The sequence below is a fragment of the Erinaceus europaeus genome, chromosome 11 (genome assembly GCF_950295315.1).
Source record: "Erinaceus europaeus chromosome 11, mEriEur2.1, whole genome shotgun sequence".
Taxonomy (NCBI): Eukaryota; Metazoa; Chordata; class Mammalia; order Eulipotyphla; family Erinaceidae; genus Erinaceus; species Erinaceus europaeus.
Window position 1 is genome coordinate 47,103,911 of NC_080172.1, and position 9,982 is coordinate 47,113,892.

At 43.4% G+C, this 9,982-nt stretch overlaps 1 protein-coding gene across 6 annotated transcripts; it reads left to right on the forward strand.

Annotated features, from left to right (window-relative positions):
* The first annotated feature begins 650 nt into the window (after nucleotides 1-650).
* On the forward strand, nucleotides 651-9,766 carry CHTOP (chromatin target of PRMT1). 6 transcript variants are annotated; one of them, XM_060201533.1, is made up of 7 exons: nucleotides 652-961; nucleotides 1,493-1,574; nucleotides 2,866-3,019; nucleotides 3,605-3,688; nucleotides 5,459-5,645; nucleotides 6,409-6,546; nucleotides 9,105-9,766. In XM_060201533.1, exons 2-7 carry the CDS (start codon nucleotides 1,510-1,512, stop codon nucleotides 9,308-9,310), a joined length of 834 nt encoding a protein of 277 aa, XP_060057516.1. In that variant the 5' UTR covers nucleotides 652-961; nucleotides 1,493-1,509; the 3' UTR covers nucleotides 9,311-9,766. The 6 variants fall into 6 exon arrangements, with proteins under 6 accessions (XP_060057517.1, XP_060057516.1, XP_016044758.1 ...); XM_060201534.1 differs by lacking the exon at nucleotides 6,409-6,546 and having other exon boundaries at nucleotides 651-961; XM_007525381.3 differs by lacking the exon at nucleotides 3,605-3,688 and having other exon boundaries at nucleotides 654-961.
* Nucleotides 9,767-9,982: the final 216 nt, after the last annotated feature.

The window sequence follows — 9,982 nt, forward strand, 5'->3', positions numbered from 1 at the left end:
CCCAAGTATAAGAAAGATCCCTGGTCTATTTCAGAATCCAGAAGGGGAGGCGGTGGAAAGGGGAAGCAGTGATGCAAAGGTCCTCATCCCCACCCCAATAATTCAACAATATTCAGGCCATGTTGGGGAGGAGGGAAGAGAGAACTATGCCCCCCCCATCCTTATTCCAGATCTTTGGCTGGGGCCTTTATGGCATTACACAGCTTGGACTCCAGAGTGAATGATTATTAAGATAAATAATGAAAAAAGAAAAAGAACAATCGTGAAGGGAGAGCATGGCATGAAGGGAGAGCGTAGCATGAAAAAAAGAATATGAGAAAGAATACCAGAGCATCACTCCGGCACATATTAAACTCAAGGCCTCATGCTGGAAAGTTCAATGCTTTATCCATCACGCCACCTCTCAGGTCCAAACCCACATCTTTTCCTTTGGTGACCCAAGTTGCCCAGATGACCTACGTGCCAGCTCCCGAAGTTCTGGCCACACGCCCACACATGGGCGGGGCACCAAAGCAGACTTGCGCTAAAGCCCTGCCCTCTTTTCCCCAGGCCCCGCCCCGACTCCGTGAGGCGTAGTAGCGCTCGGTTTTCCCCAGTGCGCGCAGCTGACGTCTGACGTCACCGCGCCGACGCCATTTTAGCCGGTTCCGCTGCGCGCAGGGCGTGGCGGCCATTTTGTTTGGGGCCGTGAGCGGGAGTTGGGGGCTGCGTCTCTGGTGGCACGGAAGGACTGCAAGACCGGGCAACCCGGGCAGGCCGGGCGAGAGGGCGGACCGGCCCAGCGCACAGTCAGCCAGCCCGTCACAACGAACTAACCGAGCCGCCTCCTGCCCATACAGATAACCAACTGCCAACCCAGCGAGCCCGAGCCCTTCCGTCCAGTCAGGTCCGGCCGGCCCCGGCCTGCCCGCCGCAGCCGTGCTGGCAGCCCCGAGAGGAGCTCTGGCGTCCGTCTCCTTCGGTGGGTGCCCGCGTCGAGGGGCGGCCCGGCCGCCGGGGAGGGCGGGGCGGGCGGCGCCGTGGCCGCAGCCGCAGCGCTGTGGCGGGAGGACTCGGCCTTGGAGTCGGCAGCCGGGCAACCTGCTCATTGGCTCCCAGTTTGGGCCGCACGTCACAAGCACCCAGCGCCTTTGTATTTCGTCCCCCTTCACCTCCCGGTTGGACCCCAGATTCGCCTCAGCGCCTGAGAGCTGCACTGCTTTCAGTTATTCCCCAGAGCCCTGCTCAGCTCTTGCTGCTGGTGCTTCTGGGGCTTGAACCTGCGGCCTCGCAACCTTGGTTGAGAGTCGGTTTGCATGACCGCTGTGCTGTCTCCACATGGAAAGCCGGGCTGCTGAGACTGAACCCCGTCTGGGACTGCCATTTGGGAGGCCGGGCTGGGGGTGGCCTTGCGGCTCGACCCTCAGCCCGGTGTTAGTCCGCCCTCCCGCCCTAGGCTTGCGGAGACCAGACGGTGGTGGTTCTGATGCCCCTCTTCTGTCGTCCTTTGTAGATTCTCGGGATTTGAAGATGGCTGCACAGTCAGCTCCGAAAGTTGTGCTCAAAAGCACCACCAAGATGTCTCTAAATGAGCGGTGAGGCAGCCAACAGCAACTTCAGCTCGCTCCTAAGAACACATTACCTAAATTGGCCGTGGGGTCCAATTCACAGAAACCGGTTTTAAGCTAAGTAACCAACAGAAGGCTACCGACCTCTGTTCTTAGTTGCATCCAGTGTGGTACACGAGACAAATGGGGTGGTTGTTGCAAAACCCCTTACCAGTAGTTTTTTATGTTAAGCTATCTGAAAGATTGATCTGGTGGGATGTATTTTAAAAAGACTCCTCACGCCCTCCCTTTCTTCACATTTTTTACATTGGTACAGGGGTGGTGCAGCTCAGTAGCATGTTACCCTGGCTGCAGTGAGCTTGCTGCCCAGTCCAAGGCCAGCAACGTTGTGTCTGGCCTGTAAGAGGCAGGTAGCAAGTTGTAACTATGTCCAAAGGCCCTGGAATGACGTTCTTGGGCCTTGTAAGAGGCACTTGCTTTGCTCCATTTCACTTTTCTTCCCATTCTGCTTTTAGTTTGTTTGTTTTCAGTTCTTTTACAGTTAAGTGTTCTTCTCTTCCATTTCACTAAACTTACCTTGACAAGAGTAATAGGAAAGTGTCTTCCCAAAACTCATAGGATTGGACTAACATAACGTGTCAGAAGAAGAAATCATGTGAGAGTAAGAGAAGTTACTGTCTTTAAAGGTAGTTTCAAAAATCTGAGACCTTTTGGACATTGAATGCCTTTGGTCTGTAATTTTGTAGATTGATACTAGACTAGACCACTAAGAGATTTATGTAATATTTTTCCCCATTGTGAAGCATATGTGCTCCTCATCTCTTAGATATGATACACTATTCATATTCCATTACTGAGTGAATAAATACCCGAGCAAACGTGATGTATTCCTATAATCTGCATGGGTATTGTATTTCCATGAGCTTTGAAAGTGCTCTTACTCTCATGCTTGCCCTTAAAATGCACCCATAGGTCTCCCAAGGTTTTGACTCTCTTCATTTGTCTTTGAAATTGCATCTTTTGTCTTGTCATTGTATCTTGCTTATTGCGTGTTTTTCATACCTTCCACCTCTCTAAAAGCCGTTACCCGAGCCCTTGTTATCACTTTTGATTGAATGTGCTGCATTTCTAAGTTTCTGCTTCTTGCAAGTTTGTGGAAGCAGAGGAGTCTTTAACCCACATCAACTTTGATCTTAGTGTACCACTTTACTTAAAGTTCGTGGGATCTGGAGCTCCTGATCTAGCAAGCCATGAAAATGCCAATAAATGTTTTGTAATAAAGCTTTTATTTAAACATCCATTTTGTTCGACCTTGAAGCTTTACTAATATGCTGAAGAACAAACAGCCGATGCCAGTGAATATTCGGGCTTCGATGCAGCAACAACAGCAGCTAGCCAGTGCCAGAAACAGAAGACTGGCCCAGCAGATGGAGAATAGACCCTCTGTCCAAGCAGCATTAAAACTTAAGCAGGTGAGAGAATGGGTCTTAACAATCCAGAAGCAGCTGATGATCTCTATCAGGCAATCCACTGGGAGGCTGTCAGGACGTGGTGGATGATTACAAAGGTGACTCAGGGCAAAAACTGAAACTTCTCTGAAAGAAAGAGAAGTTGAAAGAATTCCCATTTGGGCAGGTATCAATAATAACTTTTTGTTGTCTCTTTTACTTAGTTTGCTATCAGTGTGGCCTGGTTCAGTGAATATTAATCTCTTGTTTTCTGATCCTTTGCTAAAACTAAATTTATTGCCCTTTTTTCCTCATAAAGAAATTGTTGCTTCCATCTTAGTTGATTCTCTATTAAATTATTTACAAACTTAAGGAAATCATTTCATTCTTTTCTCCCCAGTGCAGGGAGTCAGAATAGTCTTAGTCAAAGATTTTAAATGCTAAAATGTAGAAAGAGTAAGGTGACCCCCCCCCATCTCCACAGCACCCAAAGTGATCAGTGGAATGCAAACACTGAGTAATAAAAATTTGTAGGTTTTCTTTCAGATTTTCCAGTAGAAATAATTCCTATTCAGACCTAAAATAAAACATGTTCTTTATTATTCATAGACTTTATATGCAAGTCCGGACAGTGGCTGTGGAAGGATATGTCCAAGCTGTGGCTGGGCGTCCGGAGGGCGGTGCCATGCAACTGTAAGGATTTTAACTGATAGCACTGCATGGCTGTGCATAAATTCAGCAGTTAAATATAACACCCTCCCACCCCCACCCTGAACCATTGGACTCACTGACCAAAAATAAACAGGGCCTTCTGCTTCAGCTACCTTCAGTCTTGGAGTGACTAGAATTGTCCTTGACTCAGGAAAGCACTATAAGCCACCACTATTTTCTAAAAATAAATTGGGGGGGGAGGATAATTGAATATGAGTCTCTCCTTTTAACCAGAAGTTTTAATGACAGCCAAGAGAGGTAGCCTTTAGAGCAGTGCTGTCCAGTAGAATGTTCTGTGGTGATTAAGTGTGAACACTAACCACATTTTTAAGATTTTATTTTTATTAATGAGAGAATCAGTACATCACCCAGACCCCATGTTTGAGAGTCCAGTGCCTTACCACTGTACCACTTCCCAAGCCTCAAACCTAATTTTTTAATCTAAATAGTCACGTGATTAGTGACTTAGCATAGGTCACAGCACTAGGATGGAAATTAGGTGGTATCTATCATTGACTGGTAGTGGTGGCAACTAAAAATTGAGAAGTGAGAGAACCTACTAAGATCTTGAGAAAATACTCCCCTCAAAGTACAAATATTAGGAGAATATAGTTGGAATGATTGAACACGAGATTTGTGGAACTTCTAACTTCATAATTGTATGCTCTCAGGGTAGTGATCTGACAGGCTGTTTTGGTTGCTTATACCTGTGTGTGTTTTGTTTTGTATCAGCACTGCTCAGCTCTGGCTTACAGTGGTGCTGGGGGTTGAAACTGGGACTTCAAACCCTCAGGCATGAGAATCTCTTTCCATAATCACTATGCTGTCACCCCCCACTGAAAGCTAATATATGTAGCTGTAAAAAAAAAAAAAAGGTAATTACATGTGGGTAAAAATTTGAGGATGTATATATATATTATTTTCATAAATTATCTGAGGTGCTGTCTTCATAGTTTCTCTTTAAGGGACAAATTATTGAAAGTCTTTATCTCTGGTATGTCCTTGTTGTCAAATGTAACCCCTGGGTTTTGTTAAGTCTCACTTGTTTATTTTGAATTCAGGCTTAATGAACTGTTTACAAGGGTAGACATGGAATTGTGACTAAGAAATATAAAGAAATAAGCTTTGACTTTGTTTATTTACATCTTTTTTTTAAATAATTTATTTCTTTATTGGGGAATTAATGCTTTTATTTACATCTTAAGGTAAAAATGTGAACCATCTGGAGATAGATACTCAAAGGAAAAATGGAACACACTGGCCTCTTTTGACTGAAAAATCAAACCTTGTTTTTAAGTCACAAGAACTCAAATGAACTTGTGATTTAATTTTTGCTCAGAGTGTGATGACTTCCTATGGTGTTTGAGTAAGCCTTTGAAGACAGTGGTAGTCCTTGGGCAGGTATGGATCAAGTTGTATCTTTGTCAGCCTGTTGTATGAAAACAGCAGAATCCAGGATTTGAAGCTATAAAATGTTCTTACTGAAAAATTAAGTTCCAAGTAATGGAGTGCTGACATTTACAGACAAACTAGTGAGGTAATAACCAATGTCAATGGGACTATACTCTTAAATACCTAGGAACTCTGACTCAATTCTTTTATACCGTGTTCTGAAGCAAAGGCTTGCTTCTACTTTGGGATCCTTACGACACCCACAGAAATCTCACTTGCTTCTTTTTCTCTATACTTTAAATTATCAAATCCCACTGGATTGCTTTTTTGATCTCAATCCCTTAATACCTTTTCTTCCAGAAGAGTTTAAAGCAGCGCCTGGGTAAGAGTAACATCCAGGCACGGTTAGGCCGACCCATAGGGACCCTGGCCAGGGGAGCAATCGGAGGAAGAGGCCTGCCCATAATCCAGAGAGGCTTGCCCAGAGGAGGACTACGTGGGGGACGTGCCACAAGAACCCTACTTAGGGGCGGGATGTCGCTCCGAGGTCAGTGCTGTGTACCTGATAATTGCTGGGTCCAGCTACTCCCTTTTTTCTTGGGCTGCTTATAGACACATTTGTTGAACATCTCAATTTGTATTAATACAATAACTTGGAAGTCATATATTTTTAATAGTGCTGCATGTATTTTGTTGTCATCATTCCTTTTCTGATAATGTGCAATGGTGAGAGGCTATACCCTGCATAATAGCAGGTAATTCATGTCATCTCCATTCCATTTTAAAACTCCCTGCTGCTGCTTGAATCAGCACATTCCAATTGTAGAAATCAGTAAATATCAGAATTGTATGGGTCTGCTGGCCTCTATCCTAAGTAACCATCTTTTTTGGTGCTGGTGAAATGTCCTGTTACATCTGGGAAAGTGAAATGTCAAGTGGACCTGTAGCACCCAGCTATATATATGTTACATTTTGGGTGTTGCTAACCCTTTCCCTGAATTGCCCTTGGCCCCTACAAGAATGTCTTGAGAGCAGGGACCATACCCAATTTTTAACTGTAACATAATGCTAGGTATCTATTTCAATGACTATTACTAAGTATGCACACTTACTAATTAACTCCCAGCTTCTTCCAAAAATGGATTTGTGTTCAGACTTGTTGATTTGTTCACACACAGTGTGCAGCTTGTCCCACCCAACCTAACAATAACTGAATTAATTCAATTAATCCTCACCTCCTTCCTTTGGTTAGAATCTTCTATGTCTCTCTTGGATTTACCTGCATATACATTGTATACCTCCTCTCTAAGGTCAAAACCTGCTCCGAGGTGGACGAGCCGTAGCTCCCCGAATGGGCTTAAGAAGAGGTGGTGTTCGAGGTCGTGGAGGTCCTGGGAGAGGGGGCCTAGGGCGTGGAGCTATGGGTCGTGGCGGAATCGGTGGTAGAGGTTAGTCAGCTACCAACTTCAGAGAATAGCTCCCCCTTATTTCTTTCCCTTCAAAACTCAGAGCCGCCTTTCTGCACAGCTACAAGTTACAGGCAGGCTTACTTGTTTGTCTTGTTTTGTTTTTTCAAATGGCTTGTTTTCTAAATTCACATGCTGATGGTAGTGCAGAAGTCTGTCTTGGGTTTTCCAAGAACCAGTCACTTGCAGTCTTCTTCCAGGCTCTTTTTTAATCTATTTAAATTGTTGTGTAAAAATCATAATAGTAGGTTTGGGATCACCTTTCTCTGTCCCTCCCTCCTACCATGTAGTCCTTGATATAAGTTAGAAATTCCACTTTGAGGCTGTGAAAAGGTACAAAAATGAAATGAGGTGTAGGATGGTGAGACTTGGAACAAAACACTGGCCCTGAAACAAGTAAATGCAGGGCAAAGCATGTTTCATTGGTGGCAGGGTAGGGGGGGGATGACTTTTTGATCAGGGTAGAAAGTGAGATGGTAATCGTAATCATATCAGTTAACTAACTCTTAATGATAATTTCACCTTTGTAATTTAATAATATTTGTCTCATGACTTCATGGAGAAGAGATAAATGCTATTAAATGCCAAGTCTCATTTGAGTTTTGTGACTTGTAACTTAGTAGGAAACTCCCAGCAGTGGGGGGAGGGGTTTCTGTTGTTACATCCCCTGCATATATTGGGTCTCCCATAATTTATGGCTTTGAAATTACTGGGGAGTAACTGTCAGAAAAGCAAATTTGATAATTCAGGGGTTTTTTTCTCTGCCATTACATGTTGCTTGGCATGAGTGAATTACAAACTAGTCTGGGTTTCAAGATGGAAAAGCTTGTCTCTAAACTTACTGTTGTTTGTTTTTTGTTTGTTTTGTTTGTTAGTGGGGTTTCATCACTTCAGGCTGCCCTTTTCAGCTAGAAAGACAGTGGGAAAGACACACTGCACCAAAATTTCATTCAATATGGTGGTGGTCGGGCTTAAATCTAGGTTGTGTGGGTAATAAAGCAAGCACACTGTCCAAGTGAACTATCTTGCTAGCCCGTTTCTAAACTATTTTGACTTGGTATCTGAGAAACACCACAGGGATAGGGTAAAGAAGCTTCTAAAGAAAGCTTGAGGGGTTTGTTTAGTTGGTTTATTTTTGTTTGCTTTGGTTAGTTTTTTACGAGAGAGGAGGCCAGCTCATCACTCTGACACATGTAATGCTGGGGGAATCCCATAAGAATACATAAGAATCCAGTGCTTTTTATCCACTTCCCACCTCCCAGGTTACAGCTTGAGTATAAAATAAATTGTAACTATCTCTCAAATAACTATAATTGTTAAGGACTAAAATCAGAGACAAAGTGGTACAGTGAATAAAGGCACTGGTCTCTAAAATAATGCTGTCCCAAGAAGTTCAGTTCCCAGTATCACATGATGGGTTTTTTGTTTGTTTGTTTTTAATAATGAGAAAGATAGGAAGAGAGAGAGACAAAGAGAACCAGACATCACTCTGGTACATGTGATGCCAGGGATTGAACTCAGGCCCTCATGCTTGAGAGTCTAGTTCCTTAGCCACTGCACCACTTCCCGGACTACTCGTGATGTTTTTAAGAAGTGACTGGGTTGTTAGGAAAGTCATGATGCATTTTTGCATAGAAAAAATACATCTTGGGGCCAGGTTGTGGCGTACCTGGTTGAGTGCATATGTTACAATGCTCAAGGACCCAGGTTTGAACCCCTGGTCCCCACCTGCATGGGGGAAGCTTCACAAGTGGTGAAGTAGTGCTGCAGGTGTGTCTCTGTCTCCCCTACCCTCTCAATTTCTGCTGTCTCTATCTAATAAATAAAAGACTGAAGAAAAAAAAAGAAAGAATACATCTTGGACTAGGGAGACAACATAGTGGTTCTGCAAATGGCTTTCACACCTGAGGGTCCATGGCCCCAGGTTCAATCCCCATCACCACCATAGTCAGGTAGTACTTTGGTCTCGGGATCACTCTCTCAATCTCTGTCTCAATAAAATAAAGAAAAAATACGTCTTGGCTTTTCTGACAACCAAGTCTTAAAATATTTTTCTTGTCTTTCCTATGTCATAGTAATTCCTAAGGCTCCTGACAGTGGGGTCATCTCATTGAATTTACTAAAATCGAGAAGAAATAAATTGATTTCCCATAGCTATGAAAGCCATCTAGCTGTATACCCCCTTTCTTTATGTCATTCTTAACTTACAGTGGGTCTCAAACCTTTGTAATTTGTTTTGGGAGAGTAAAGTTGTGTTTTGTTTTGTTGTTTGTTTTTAATTATCCATTAATCTCCATTACTTTTGTTACTAGATTAAATTTTTAAGTTGCAGCTAGAGATGAGCATGTAATAAGGGATTCATTATGTGTGCTTTCCATGTGTTGCTTTCTACCCAGTGTGTTTCCTGTTTTTTCGGATTTTTCCTCTGCCCTGCCCTTCAGCCTTTCTCAGCTAGGCCCCACTGCTCTAAGGGGCATTAACTATAGCACCCATTATAAACCTACTTGTAACTGTTTTCTTTTCTTTTTCCCTTGGGCCAGGTCGGGGTATGATAGGTCGGGGAAGAGGGGGCTTTGGAGGCAGAGGCAGAGGCCGTGGACGAGGGAGAAGTGCCCTTGCTCGCCCTGTACTAACCAAGGAGCAGCTCGACAACCAGTTGGATGCATACATGTCGAAAACAAAAGGACATCTGGATGCTGAATTGGATGCCTACATGGCACAGACAGATCCTGAAACCAATGATTGAAACTTACCTCCTCTGAGAGACTCTTGTTAAAGTCACCACATCTGTACATAATCTTGATGACAGCTGAAAAACCTGATTGATGCTGGAAGGACCTATTACAATAGGCTTAACTTGCCACCAGTTTGTGCATTTAGTATGTTCCTTTTACTTTTTTGATACTGTGTTATATGAAATTTTTTGTCTTTGACTTGGGTTTGTTTTTTTTTATTGTTACTTGACTTTTTTTTTCTTTTACCTACACTTTAAACACAAATATGTTAGTTTTGTGACTCATTTTCTTCCCACCTCTGCCCCCTTGTCTAACATTTTTTCTGCTCGTATCTCCACCTCCAAGACAAAATCCCAGAGCCCATCAGTGCTCCTTCCTGATGCCTAGGTTTCTGGGATACAACTGTTATTATACATCATCTTTAATAGACTCTTAGAAGTTTTAGAAAATCTAGAGTTTGAAAATGCTTTCTGCTGTGTTGATTTTTTTTTTTTAATGTTGTAAATTGGGAATATTGACATAAACATGAGGACACACAAGTTACACCTTCTAGTAGCTCTGGTTTGCTTAACACTCTATGTACACGGATGCCATTAAGAGTATATTTGGGTGGTCCAGGAGGTGGCGCAGTGGTAAAGCTTTGGACTCTAAAGCATGAGGTCCCGAGTTCGATCCCCGGCAGC